The following is a 15,391-nucleotide window of genomic DNA, read 5'->3' as shown; positions in this document are numbered from 1 at the left end:
GTTACACCCATTGATGCTCGCCATTGAATCAAATTTGTCACATGCGCCAAATACAACAGGTGTAGACCTTACCGTGAAATGCGTACTTCCAAGCCCTTAACCAACAATGCCGTTCAAGAAATAGAGTTAAGAAAATATTGACTTAAATAAGTAACACAATGCAATTACATAACAATAACGAGACTATATACAGGGAGTATCGGTACAAAGTCATTGTGCGGGGATACAGGTTAGTCGAGGTAATTTGTACATGTAGGAAGGGGTAAAGTGACTGTGCATAGATAATAAACAGCGAGTAGCAGCAGTGTAAAAACAAGAGGGGGCGGGGTAGGTAACACCAATGGGCATTACCTGATATCAAGGAACGACCACATCAAGAAAAGCCCTGAATTGCATCTGCAATTACACCATATTGGGGTCAGCGGCTCCAGAGACGTGCTCCGACCACAAACTGTCTGTCATATGCTGTTGTCATGAACCGGCTCGAAGTTCATAACAAAAAGGAGACAACGTGGAGATAAGGAATAACAAAATATATTTATTAACTGAAGTAAATACAATTAACAATGGTGTGTGTAGTCAGTAATCAGTAGTGTAAGTGAGTGGTTGCGTGCATAAATGTGATAATGAGGGGTGTAGAAAGGTGCCAAAGCAAACAAACGGCCACAAAAATGCCACAACCAAAATCTATAAGTGTGTCTGCATGGAGAGAGTCTCTTCAATGAATGGGGAAAGATGTATATTTATCCCGGGACACACAGGTGTCCCATGTCGCTGACGACCCTCCCAGCTCCACCCACCGACATCCTAATAAGGAAAACAAGAGCAAAGAAAAAGAATATGGCAGACAGAGTGTGGGAGGGTCATCCCGCCCCCCCCCCCCCCCATAACACCGGGGACCAAGAAGGACCCCGGAACACCATACCAGTCACAAACAAAATACTGCCCTGGATCCTAGTAAATGACCTAGCCTGTGTCCCAAATAAACCCAGCCTGCTTACCAAATTCATAAGGGGCTACGTGTTCACACTTCCACTTGCCCCAGCCAACCTCGTCCTCCCCAGACCTTAGCAACCTTAGCGCACAGGAAGTAACCTTTAAAAGGAAAGACAAAAACGAGACCAGAAGGGAACAGACAGGAGCGACAGAACAGGACAATACCAAACAAAATAAACAACGGTCAGTCACATAGACATTCAGGAACAGGGTGCATGAGAGAGCGCGTCAGCAACAAGCTCCAACAAAAATAAAGTCTCAGGGTCCTTCTCATTACATTTTGGCAACATACGTAAGTTTCCAATAATATCAAATGTGTCCGGTAGAGGTCGACCGATTAATCGGAATGGCCAGATTAATTAGGGTCGATTTCAAGTTTTCATAACAATCAATAATTGGCATTTTTGGACTCCGATTGTGGCCGATTACATTGCACTCCACGAGGAGACTGCGTGGCAGGCTGAATACCTGTTACAGGAGTGCAGCAAGAAGCCAAGTTAAGTTGCTAGCTAGCATTAAACTTATCTTATAAAAAACAATCAATCTTAACAATCACTAGTTGACGGTATTACTAGTTTATCTAGCTTGTCCTGCGTTGCATATAATCGATGCGGTGTCTGTTAATTTCTCATCGAATCACAGCCTACTTCGCCAAACGGGTGATGATTTAACAAGCGCATTTGTGAAAAAAGCACTGTCGTTGCACCAATGTGTACCTAACCATAAACATCAATGCCTTTCTTTAAAATCAATACACAAGTATATATTTTTAAACCTGCATATTTAGTTAATATTGCCTGCTAACATGAATTTCTTTTAACTAGGGAAATTGTGTCACTTCTCTTGCGTTCCGTGCAAGCAGTCAGGGTATATGCCAGTTTGGGCCACCTGGCTCATTGCGAACTGTGTGAAGACAATTTATTCCTAACAAAGACCGTAATTAATTTGCCAGAATTGTACATAATTATGACATAGCATTGAAGGTTGTGCAATGTAACAGCAATATTTAGACTTAGGGATGCCACCCGTTAGATAAACAGAACGGTTCTGTATTTCACTGAAAAAATAAACGTTTTGTTTTCTAAATGATAGTTTCTGGATTTGACCATATTAATGACCTAAGGCTCGTATTTCTGTGTGTTATTTTGTTATAATTAAGTCTATGATTTGATATTTGATAGAGCAGTCTGACTGAGCGGTGGTAGGCAGCAGCAGACTCGTAAGCATTCATTCAAACAGCACTTTCGTGCATTTGCCAGCAGCTCTTCGCTGTGCTTCAAGCATTGAGCTGTTTATGATTTCAAGCCTATCAACTCCCGACATTAGGCTGGTGTAACCGATGTGAAATGGCTAGCTAGTTAGCGGGGTGCGCGCTAATAGCGTTTCAATCGGTGACGTCACTCGCTCTGAGACCTTGAAGTAGTTGTTCCCCTTGCTCTGCAAGGGCCGCGGCTTTTGTGGAGCGATGGGTAACGATGCTTCGAGGGTGGCTGTTGTCGATGTGTTCCTGGTTCGAGCCCAGGTAGGGGCGAGGAGAGGGACGGAAGCTCTATTGTTACACTGGCATACTATAGTGCCTATAAGAACATCCAATAGTCAAAGGTATATGAAATACAAATGGTATAGAGAGAAATAGGCCTATAATTCCTATAATAACTACAACCTAAAACTTCTTACCTGGGAATATTGAAGACTCATGTTAAAAGGAACCACCAGCTTTCATATGTTCTCATGTTCTGAGCAAGGAACTTAAACGTTAGCTTTTTTACATGGCACATATTGCACTTTTACTTTCTTCTCCAACACTTTGTTTTTACATTATTTAAACCAAATTGAACATGTTTCATTATTTATTTGAGGCTAAATTGATTTTATTGATGTATTATATTAAGTTTAAATAAAAGTGTTCATTCAGTATTGTAATTGTCATTATTACAACAAAAAAAAGAAATCGGCCGATTGATCGGCATCGGCTTTTTTTGGCCCTCCAATAATCGGTATCGGCGTTGAAAAATCATAATCGGTCGACCTCAAGTGTCCGGGGCACGGCCAAAAGAGCAGCGACCCCTAGGTAAATCTGGGTCACCTTCCCAGAGCAAACTCTCCCCTGAGAGGTTTCCTTCCCTAACCAACTCTAGCCGGTCTTGTTGCAACTTGATTTTAGCACTCGCCAAATCCTGTTTAAATTCCAATTCCTTTTCATATTTTACACGATCATGCTCTAACTGTAACAGAAGCAGTTCTTTCTGCTGTTCAAAAAGAAGCCTACTAGGGCTAACAGATGGAGCAGCCATTGTAATGAAACAGGAGGGTGGTGAGTCCTCGGCAGAGGCTGCTCCAGTGGTAACTTCAAGAATACCACTCTCCATCAGATTGGCCTTCAATATCAACCTAACAGAATTTTAGACCTTTCACTAATCTCAACCTTGTAGTGTTCAGCGATCTTCAACAGCTGTTCTTTAGTACATAATTCTAACAGTTCCTCTGATTGAAAGCAAATGAACTCGTCTACGTAAGACACCATAGTCACAAGTAAATACAAAAAAGAATCTTGCTCTTCCCCTCTGCTGAGCACACCAGACCAGACCACAAGAGAAACACCAATCACACTGGGCACCACAGAAGAGTGATGAGATATATATATGGAGCTTCCCCAAAACCTACAATAACTCAACCCTAGTCTTCGTGCGGATTTGCAGTGGGTAATTGCGCACTGTAGCCCGCTAGCAAGGAAGAGAGAAAAAACAAAAAACACCCAGCACGCTGGCATATTCCCCCAAGCCACGGATGTGTCCCCGAGACAACTGTGTCCCCGACATGTGTCCCCGAGACAACTGCTCAGTCCACGGACATCACAAAAATAAACAAAATAACCATGCCCAACGTATTCCAAAGTGAAACATGTCGCTAAGCCTAACAGGGGAAAAAGAAAGGCTATAGCTCCGATTGTACTCACCTCCTCGGACCGATGTCCCAACAGCAAGCAGAGCAAGAGTCTTCAACCTGGGCAGGGGCCTGGAAACTAACCAATGTACTCTCTCCAACGCAGCACACAACCAACTATCCACTGCAGTGGCAAGTTTTCCAAACAAATAAAGGCAGCCAACACTGGGCACCAAAACATTACAACTCAAAAAAGCTGTAACAAAAGTTGCAAACAAAGCACCAACAGAGTTTAACATTAACTCCACGTTTCCTCCCAAACACAATACCTTCAAGATCCCGGACGAGCCTCCACATGTCATGAAACGGCTCGAAGTTCGTAACAAAAACGACCCTCCCCGCTCTGTCCACCGACATCCTAATAAGGAAAACAAGAGCAAAGAGTAAGAATACGGCAGACAGAGTGGGAGGGTCGTCACACTGTCCGTCATATGCTGTTTGTCATATGCTGTCTGTCATATGCTGTCTGTCATATGCTGTCTGTCGTATGCTGTCTGTCATATGCTCGCAGGAAAATAGATCATGAGCATAGAGAACAAAAAATACATGTTTGGAACTGATAACTGATCGCATGGTGCTAGAATGACTGAAATTCATTGATTATTGAATGTTGTAGTGGACACAGCTTTGTAAAACCAAGACATACACAGCCTCTGCTCAACAAACTCAAACTTGAGAACAAATTGTTTGGGGGGGGCTGCAGTTTGTGACTGTGATTATCATCTTGCCTGGCTACACAATCTAGTCCAGTTGCGGCCACAACTAGACTTCTATTCAAATGTATCAAGAAACAATCTTATTTGTATGCTTAGCAATCAACAAATGTACATTGTTTAAAGCACATGTTTACAAGTCTCAGTCACAAATGACAGCTCCAATAAGCCCCCTATGGTGAACAACATGTGACAAATATGGCTAGGTTGTAGATTCGAAAGAACATTAAAATAAGGGAAAACTTCAGTGCTGATATTAGGCCAGAAGGAAACACTACAGAATGTTCGTCCAAAACAAGGAAGGAAGCAGTATTTCCAGATTAAGGGGGTTTATTGAAGATACACACACACACACACACACACACACACACACACACACACACACACACACACACAACCATTGTAATCCAAGATGGCATAGCAGTCAGACATCTTTGTCCTTCGTCTTGTCGTGTCCCATGTATATATCTTTTTATATTTTTCTAAACCTCAACTTCAAAATACTCTCCTGCAATCCGCCTCACCCAATGTGGTGTGGATTAGTTTTTTTGTAAAGGATTTTTATTTACCTTGGAACCGGAATCCCCCAACAGAAGCTAGCCAGCTCACTAGCGACTAGCTAGTAGTCAGCTAACCACTGCTAGCGGTCATCAGCTAACCTTTAGCTCGGAAAGCTCTCGCCAGTTTGTACAACGCGATTCAAACCAGAGCATACCGGACCTATTTTCTGTCCATATCCCCAGATTCCTACCGCAAGCTCTGAACCTTTTCACCTGGATCATCGCAGGTAGCTAGCTGCAATCCGAGTGACTACTCCTGGCTAACGTCTGTCCCGACGCAAGCACCAATAAGCCTGGAGCTAGGCCCATCTCCCGGCTAGCTGAAGAAGCCCATTTGCCACTCCTGGGCTATAATACCCGGACCTCTTCTACTGCCGGTACGGGGCACGGAACCCCGTCGATCCTTCACAACTGGACTACCGATGTAATCTGCTCGAGGGAGTACTCAACTGGCGCCTACGCTGTGACGTCTCCTAAATGCCCATCTGCTAGCCACGGCTCGCTAGCAGTCTAGAGCATATTGGACTGTTAGCTGAATAGATCCATCGGCCAATTTCTTGGGCCACTATACCTATTTTGCCAATTGGACTTTGACTCCTCTGCTACTCGGAACCCTACTAATCCATCACGACTGGTCTATCGACGTCACCACATGCGGAGGCTAAAACAGACTTTCCTCCGTCTTGACGTCCCTCTAAGGCCCTTCTGCTAGCTTGGTAGCCTTGGCCTGCTAGCTGTCTGAATCGCCGTGTCTCTAGCCAGCCCAACCACTCACTGGACCCCTATGATCACTCGGCTACGCATGCCTCTCCCTAATATCAATATGCCTTGTCCATTACTGTCCTGGTTAGTGATTATTGTCTTATTTCACTGCCTTAACCAACCATTTAGTTCCACCTCCCACATATGCGGTGAAATCACCTGGTTTAAACGTCTCTAGAGACAATCTCTCTCATCATTACTCAATGCCTAGGTTTACCTCCAATGTACTCACATCCTACCATACCTTTGTCTGTACATTATGCCTTGAATCTATTCTATCGCGCTCAGAAACCTGCTCCTTTTACTCTCTTTCCGAACGTACTAGACGACCAGTTCTGATAGTCTTTAGCCAAACCCTTATCCTACTCCTCCTCTGTTCCTCTGGTGATGTAGAGGTTAATCCAGGCACTGGAGTGCCTAGCTCCACTCCTACTCCCCAGGTGCTCTCATTTGTTGACTTCTGTAACCGTAAACGTCTTGGTTTCATGCATGTTAACATTAGAAGCCTCCTCCCTAAGTTTGTTTTAGTCACTGCTTTAGCACACTCTGCCAACCCGGATGTCCTAGCCGTGTCTGAATCCTGGCTTAGGAAGACCACCAAACACCCTGAAATTGCCATCCCTAACTATAACGTTCCGACAAGATAGAACTGCCAAAGGGGGCGGTGTTGCAATCTACTGCAGAGATAGCCTGCAGAGTTCTGTCTTACTATTCAGGTCTGTACCCAAACAATTCAAGCTTCTACTTTTAAAAATCCACCTTTCCAGAAACAAGTCTCTCACCGTTGCCGCTTGCTATAGACCACCCTCTGCCCCCAGCTGTGCCCTGGACACCATATGTGAATTGATTGCCCCCATCTATCTTCAGAGGTCGTGCTGCTAGGTGACCTAAACTGGGACATGCTTAACACCCCAGCCAACCTACAATCTAAGCTTGATGCCCTCAATCTCACACAAATTATCAATGTACCCACCAGGTACAACCCCAAATCCGTAAACACGGGCACCCTCATAGATATCCTCCTAACCAACTTGCCCTCCAAATATACCTCTGCTGTTTTCAACCAAGATCTCAGCGATCACTGCCTCATTGCCTGCATCCGTAACGGGTCTGTGGTCCAACGACCACCCCTCATCACTGTCAAACGCTCCCTAAAACACTTCAGCGAGCAGGCCTTTCTAATCGACCTGGCCCGGGTATCCTGGAAGGATATTGACCTCATCCCGTCAGTAGAGGACGCCTGGTTATTCTTTAAAAGTGCCTTCCTCACCATCTTAAATAAGCATGCACCTTTCAAAAAAAATTGAACCAGGAACAGATATAGCCCTTGATTCTCTCCAGACCTCACTGCCCTTGACGAGCACAAAAACATCCTGTGGCGTTCAGCGTTAGCATCGAATAGCCCAAGTGATATGCAACTTTTCAGGGAAGTTAGGAACCAATATACACAGGCAGTTAGGAAAGCTAAGGCTAGCTTTTTCAAGCAGAAATTTGCATCCTGTAGCACAAAATCAAAAAAGTTCTGGGACACTGTAAAGTCCATGGAGAATAATAGCACCTCCTCCCAGCTGCCCACTGCACTGAGGCTAGGAAACACTGTCACCACCGATAAATCCACTATAATTGACAATTTCAATAAGCATTTTTCCACGTCTGGCCATGCTTTCCACCTGGCTACCCCTACCCCGGTCAACAGCCTGCACCCCCCACTCGCCCAAGCCTCCCCCATTTCTCCTTCACCCAAATCCAGATAGCTGATGTTCTGAAAGAGCTGAAAAATCTGGACCCATACAAAATCAGCCGGGCTAGACAATCTGGACTCTCTCTTTCTAAAATGATCTGCCGAAATTGTTGCAACCCCTATTACTAGCCTGTTCAACCTCTCTTTCGTATCGTCTGAGATTCCCAAAGATTGGAAAGCTGCGGTGGTCATTCCCCTCTTCAAAGGGGGAGACACTCTAGACCCAAACTTCTACAGACCTATATCTATCCTACCCTGCCTTTCTAAGGTCTTCGAAAGCCAAGTTAACAAACAGATTAGAGACCATTTCGAATCCCACCGTACCTTCTCCGCTATGCAATCTGGTTTCAGAGCTGGTCATGGGTGCACCTCAGCCACGCTCAAGGTCCTAAACGATATCATAACCACGGTCAATAAGAGACATTACTGTGCAGCCGTATTCATTGACCTGGCCAAGGCTTTCGACTCTGTCAATCACCACATTCTTATCAGCAGACTCAACAGGCTTGGTTTCTCAAATGATTACCTCGCCTGGTTCACCAAATACTTCTCAGACAGAGTTCAGTGTGTAAAATCGGAGGGCCTGTTGTCCGAACCTCTGGCAGTCTCTATGGCGGTGCCACAGGGTTCAATTCTCGGGCCGACTCTCTTCTCTGTATACATCAATGATGTCGCTCTTGCTGTTGGTGATTCTCTGATCCACCTCTACGGAGACGACACCATTCTGTATACCTCTGGCCCTTCTTTGGACACTGTGTTAACCTCCAGACGAGCTTCAATGCCATACAACTAACTATCCTTCATGGCCTCCAACTGCTCTTAAATGCAAGTAAAACCAAATGCATGCTTTTCAACCGATCGCTGCCCGCACCTGCCCGCCCATCCAGCGTCACTACTCTGGATGGTTCTGACTTAGAATATGTGGACAATTACAAATACCTAGGTGTCTGGTTAGACTGTAAACTCTCCTTCCAGACTCACATTAAGCATCTCCAATCCAAAGTTAAATCTAGAATCGGCTTCCTATTTCGCAACAAAGCATCCTTCACTCATGCTGACAAACATACCCTCGTAAAACTGACCATCCTACCGGTCCTCGACTTCGGCGATGTCATTTACAAAATAGCCTCCAACACTCTACTCAACAAATTGGATGCAGTCTATCACAGTGCCATCCGTTTTGTCACCAAAGCCCCATATACTACCCACCACTGCGACCTGTACGCTCTCATTGGCTGGCCCTCGCTTCATACTCGTTGCCAAATCCACTGGCTCCAGGTCATCTACAAGTCTCTGCTAGGTAAAGCCCCACCTTATCTCAGCTCACTGGTCACCATAGCAGCACCCACCCGTAGCACGCGCTCCAACAGGTATATCTCACTGGTCACCCCCAAAGCCAGTTCTTCCTTTGGCCGCCTTTCCTTCCAGTTTTCTGCTGCCAATGACTGGAACGAACTGCAAAAATCACTGAAGCTGGAGACTCATATCTTCCTCACTAGCTTTAAGCACCAGCTGTCAGAGCAGCTCACAGATCACTGCACCTGTACATAGCCCATCTGTAAATAGCCCATCCAACTACCTCATCCCCATACTGTATTTATTTATTATCTTGCTCCTTTGCACCCCAGTATCTCTACTTGCACATTCATCTTCTGCACATCTACCATTCCAGTGTCTAATTGCTATATTGTAATTACTTAGCCACCAGGGTCTATTTATTTCCTTACCTCCCTTATCCTACCTCATTTGCACACTCTGTACATAGACTTTTTGTACTGTATTATTGACTGTATGTTTGTTTATTCCATGTGTACCTCTGTGTTGTTGTATGTGTCGAACTGCTTTGATTAATCTTGGCCAGGTCGCAGTTGTAAATGAGAACTTGTTCTCAACTAGCCTACCTGGTTAAATAAAGGTGAAATTAAAATAAATAAAACGCACACTGACCACTCTTAGTTTTAAGTTCCAACCCAGTAATAACTGTAGATGGTGATTCTACAAGGGTAGAAAAGAAAGGACAAATTATAACACATCATCAAATTTAAAAGGGGTAAGGCTATACACAGATACAACTTGACTTAACTGAATGATAATGCAGCATAGAAAAATATGAACGACAATAGCAGGATAAAGCTGCAGTCTTTACTGCTACATAACACAGATCCGATATGCACACATAGACTGAAGTATAATGTGGCCCGAGAGTACACGTGACCACCGCACGTTAAGAAAACTGTCACTAAACCAAGTTAATGGCGGACAGAGCGAGAGCGCTCATTAACCAACTTAACCGTGGTATACTTGGTCATTAAGATGCTGCAACAGTGAGCAGGCTGTACAGTATAACAAGAACTCTGTATAGAATGGAACTACCATCTTACAAGTAAGGCATAATCATGACTCAAATACACAGTGTATGACACAGGGGAAAGGTAGCTAGTTAGCCTGGCTAACTGGCTAGTAAGCTAGTAATGACAATGTACATAATTATATTACAATGTCCCCCCCGACAGCATGTAATATACAAAGCATTAGGAACACCGTCCTAATATTGAGTTGGATCCCTCTTTGCCCTCAGAACAGCCTCAATTCATCAGGGCATGGACTCTACAAGGTGTCGAAAGCGTTCCACAGGGATACTGGCCCATGTTGACTCCAATGCTTCCCACAGTGGGTCAAGTTGACTGGATGTCCTTTGGGTGGTGGACCATTCTTGAAATTGTTGAGCGTGAAAAACTCAGCACCTTTGCAGTTCTTGACACACTCAAACTGGTGCGCCTGGCACCTACTACCATACCCCGTTCAAAGGCACTTCAATCTTTTGTCTTGTCCATTCACCCTCTGAATGGCACACGTACACAATCCATGTCTCAAGGCTTCAAAAATCGTTCTTTAACCTGTCTCCTCCCTTTCATCTACACTGATTGGATTTAGTCAGTGGATTTAAAGATGCACTATGCAGAAATAGCTCTGCCTTTTCCTGTTTGCCAAAATTCGAATAGTTCTCCTAATTTCAGTTTATGTGGCTAAACAAGCAAGTATAGTCTAGAAAGTCATTGCACCATCTAAACCGCCATAAAATATATTTTCCATAACCAAAATATTGAATTTTCAGCTGTTTGAAATTGGTGTACAAAACCGAAAGTAAAAGACGCAAAAACAAAACTTAAGAATGGGAAGCATAGAAATAGTGCACATAGAACATATCTACCGCTTCTTAGATTTGCTTTCGATGCGAAGGACAGAACAATAACACACATTTCTATGTGAATTCGGTCAGGTCCCTGAAAAAGTTACATATTGTGCTTTAACAGATGACATCAATAAGGGATCATAGCTTTCACCTGGATTCACCTGGTCAGTTTATGTCATGGAAAAGGCAGGTGTTCCTAGTGTTTTGTACACTCAGTGTACATCACATTGAAAATACACACTCATATTATTCACCTAATTTCCACAAGGGGCCAGCTCTTTACATGTAGCTCCTATTTTTGTGGTTTACTTTTAACAATGGAAAATGATTTATTTGTATGTTGTGCCTTTCTGACTGTATATGTTTGTGTATAATATAAAACAACACTGCCATCAACAAAGTAATGCATATAAATCAACAAAACAAGTACCAGTAAACGAATAATAAAATATTAAATGTATTGTGTAAGTGAACTGCTACTGTATTTTATGAAGCATTTATTTACGTTACAAAATACTTAAAATATTTCCCAGTCGTTACATTTTTCCCGAATATGCAATGTAATATACAGTTTGTTACTATTGATTATACAGTTATTTACTGTGACAAAACACAATTTGATATCACACTGGTCCAATATCACACTGTAATCACAGCTTCTCTTCTATTTCCTATTGTTCTATTCTATTGTATTTCTATTCTATTTTCCCTGTCCAGACCCTAGTCAAGGGAACAGCTACCAGGAGGACTTCAGCTGCTCTGAGAGTAACTCTGAGAGCAGTGCTACAGAAGAGGAATCAGACAGTGATGCAGCAGGACCCCGGCAGGTCAGAACTAAGTCTGTAAAAATATCAAGCATCCTTTTTTTTTTTGTAGTTTCGATCTGTGGCTCAAATTAAACATTTTATGTAAAAGTAAAGAAAATAGCCTTTACACGTGAACTGTTCAACTTTACAAATGCAACCCCACTTATAGTTAACAGATATAGTGCCTTTTTCAGACCCCTTGACTTTTTTCCACATTTTGTTATGTTATAACCTTTTTCTAACATTTATAAAATTGTTTTTTCCCCTCATCAATCTACACACAATACCCCATAATGACAAAGCAAAAACAGGTTTTTAGACATTTTGCAAATGTATAAAAAAAAAAGAAAACTGAAATATCACATTTACATAAGTATTCAGACCCTTTACTCAGTACTTTGTTGAAGCACCTTTGGCAGCGATTACTGCATTGAGTCTTCTTGGGTATGACGCTACAAGCTTGGCACAATTGTATTTGGGGAGTTTCTCCCATTTTTCTCTGCAGATCCTCTCAAACTCTGTCAGGTTAGATGGGGAGCGTCGCTGCACAGCTATTTTCAGGTCTCTCCAGAGATGTTCAAGTCCGGGCTCTGGCTGGGCCACTCAAGGACATTCAGAGACTTGTCCCAAAGCCACTCCTACATTGTCTTGGCTATGTGCATAGGGTCGTTGTCCTGTTGGAAGGTGAACCTTCGCCCCAGTCTGAGGTCCTGAGCACTCTGGAGGAGGTTTTCATCAAGGATCTCTCTGTACTTTTCTCCGTTCATCTTTGCCTCAATCCTGACTAGTCTCCCAGTCCCTGCTGCTGAAAAACATCCCCACAACACAATGCTGCCACCAGCATGCCTCACCGTAGGGATTGTGCCAGACGTGATGCTTGGCATTCAGGCCAAATAGTTCAATCTTGGTTTCACCAAACCAGAGAATCCTGTTTCTCATGGTCTGAGAGTCTTTAGGTGCCTTTTGGCAAATTCCAAGTGGGCTGTCATGTGCCTTTTACTGAGGAGTGGCTTCCGTCTGGCCACTCTACCATAAAGGCCTGATTGGTGGAGTGCTGCAGAAATGGTTGTCCTTCTGTAAGGTCCTCCTATCTCTGCAGAGGAACTCTAGAGCTCTTGGGTTCTTGGTCACCTCCCTGACCAAGGGCCTTCTCCTCCGATTGCTCAGTTTGGCCAGGCGGCCTGCTCTCCATCATTTCAGAATGATGGAGGCCACTGTGTTCTTGGGGACCTTCAATGCTGCAGACATTTTTTGGTACCCTTCCCCAGATCTGTGCCTCGACACAATCCTTTCTCGGAGCTCTACGGACAATTCCTATGACCTCATGGCTAGATTTTTGCTCTGACATGCACTGTCAACTGTGGGACCTTATATAGACAGGCATGTGCCTTTCCAAATCATGTCAAATCAATTGAATTTACCACAGGTGGACTCCAATCAAGTTGTAGAATCATTGCAAGGATGATCAATGGAAACAGGATGCACCTGAGCTCAATTTCGAGTCTCATAGCAAAGGGTCTGAATACTTATGTAAATAAGGTAGTTATGTTTTTACAAACCTGTTTTTGCTTTGTCATTATGAGGTATTGTGTGTAGATTGCTGAGGAAACATTTTTATTTATTCCATTTTAGAATAAGGCTGTAACGTAACAAAATGTGGAAAAAGTCAAAAGTCATGCTGTCATATCTATTTCAGTTTAATTGATTATATTATATTTGATCAGGATCAGGAAGAGCCTTGCCGGTACTACAACAGTGGTCACTGCCGGGATGGGAAAAGGTGCCACTACTTACACGTCTGCAAATACGCACTGAGAGGCAACTGTCGCTACGGAGCCAAGTGTCGCCTCAAGCACCTCAGCTCCTCCTCTGACCGTAATGGAGGTAGTGGGAGGAGGGAAAGGAGGAGATCTTTATCTGGAGGGAGAAGAGAAGGCGGTGGGAGAGAAAGGAGGAGGTCTTCATCTGGAGGTAGAGGAGGAAGAGGTGGAAGGAGGGACAGGAGGAGGTCTTTATCTGGAGGTAGAGGAGGAGGTGGAAGGAGGGACAGGAGGAGGTCTTCATCTGGAGGTAGAGGAGGAAGAGGTGGAAGGAGGGACAGGAGGAGGTCTTTATCTGGAGGTAGAGGAGGAGGTGGGAGAGAAAGGAGGAGGTCTTCATCTGGAGGGAGAGGAGGAAGTGGGAGGAGGGACAGGAGGAGGTCTTTATCTGGAGGGAAAGGAGGAGGTGGAAGGAGGGACAGGAGGAGGTCTTTATCTGGAGGTAGAGGAGGTGGAAGGAGGGACAGGAGGAGGTCTTCATCTGGAGGTAGAGGAGGAGGTGGGAGGAGGGACAGGAGGAGGTCTTTATCTGGAGGGAGAGGAGGAAGTGGGAGAGAAAGGAGGAGGTCTTTATCTGGAGGAAGTGGGAGAGAAAGGAGGAGGTCTTTATCTGGAGGTAGAGGAGGAGGTGGAAGGAGGGACAGGAGGAGGTCTTTATCTGGAGGGAGAGGAGGAGGAGGTGGGAGGAGGGACAGGAGGAGGTCTTTATCTGGAGGGAGAGGAGGAGGAGGTGGGAGGAGGGACAGGAGGAGGTCTTCATCTGGAGTGAGAAGAGGAGACCGGGCCAGGGAAAGTTCTTCATCTAGAGGTGAGACGTGTACTAGGCTGTAATAGGGTCAGAGAGGAAGGGAGGGAGTCGACAAGTTTGCTTCCATTCACTCCATAAACCTTGAAACGTTAAGAAATGTTAATTGACCAAGACTGAAAATGGACATTGGCCTAATCAAGTTAATATGGTTGTGTTTGTGACCATGAGCAGAGATATGTATGGATGCAACGAATGAGTGTGTTGTGAGTGTAATTTACCTGTATCCATTTTGTGCCCCACTGTCAGGGGCTCAGCGTGACTTTAGCGGGCCATACAAATGGCAGTTGGAAGATGGACATGGCTGGAAGGACATAGCCAACGATCACATTTTGGAAGGACAGTACTCCCAACCCAATACCAAGGGCATCAATATCTACAACACCCCCTACGGGTAAGGAGAGGAAGTACACCTGATGGTATTAGTTCAGTTCAGAGCCAGATAGGCCTACATACATTGTCTGTATATACAATATATATACAGTACCAGTCAAAAGTTTGGACACACCTACTCATTCAAGGGTTTTTCTTTATTTTTTACAATTTTCTATGTTGTAGAATAATAGTGAAGACATCAAAACTATGAAATAGCACAGATGGAATCATGTAGTAACCAAAAAAGTGTTAAACAAATCAAAATGTATTTTTTTATTTGAAATTCTTCAAAGTAGCCACCATTTGCCTTGATAAACTCTTAGCATTCTCTCAACTAGCTTCACCTGGAATGCTTTTCCAAAAGTCTTAAAGGAGTTCCCACATATGCTGAGCACTTGTTGGCTGCTTTTCCTTTACTCTGCAGTCCAACTCATCCCAAACCATCTCAATTGGGTTGAGGTCGGGATTGTGGAGGCCAAGTCATCTGATGCAGCACTCCATCACTCTCCGTCTTGGTCAAATAGCCCTTACACAGCCTGGAGGTGTGTTGGGTCATTGCCCTGTTGAAAAACAAATGATTGTCCCACTAAGCGCTAACCAGATGGGATGGCGTATCGCTGCAGAATGCTGTGGTAGCCATTCTGGTTGTGTGCCTTGAGTTCTAAATAAATCACAGA

At 44.1% G+C, this 15,391-nt stretch overlaps 1 protein-coding gene and 1 long non-coding RNA gene across 2 annotated transcripts in view; one reads left to right on the top strand and one right to left on the bottom strand.

Moving 5' to 3' along the window:
- The window catches only part of LOC106576451 (uncharacterized), a 31,362-nt gene that overhangs the window by 3,313 nt on the left and 12,658 nt on the right, over positions 1-15,391 (top strand). Inside the window, exons 2-4 of the mRNA XM_082963338.1 lie at positions 11,626-11,735; positions 13,439-14,342; positions 14,589-14,733. Of these exons, the coding sequence (XP_082819464.1) occupies positions 11,626-11,735; positions 13,439-14,342; positions 14,589-14,733 (1,159 nt within the window). The remainder of the gene's footprint in view (positions 1-11,625; positions 11,736-13,438; positions 14,343-14,588; positions 14,734-15,391) is intronic.
- LOC123728254 (uncharacterized) lies at positions 519-4,278 on the bottom strand. Its single transcript, XR_014381202.1, has 2 exons — positions 1,002-4,278; positions 519-807 (listed from the first exon to the last, which is right to left on the bottom strand). It is a non-coding gene; the product is annotated as an uncharacterized LOC123728254 (long non-coding RNA).

Source organism: Salmo salar, chromosome 17 (genome assembly GCF_965601325.2).
Source record: "Salmo salar chromosome 17, fSalSal1, whole genome shotgun sequence".
Lineage (NCBI taxonomy): Eukaryota > Metazoa > Chordata > Actinopteri > Salmoniformes > Salmonidae > Salmo > Salmo salar.
Note: the sequence above shows the minus strand (reverse complement) of the source record. Positions and strands in the feature narration are given on the sequence as shown.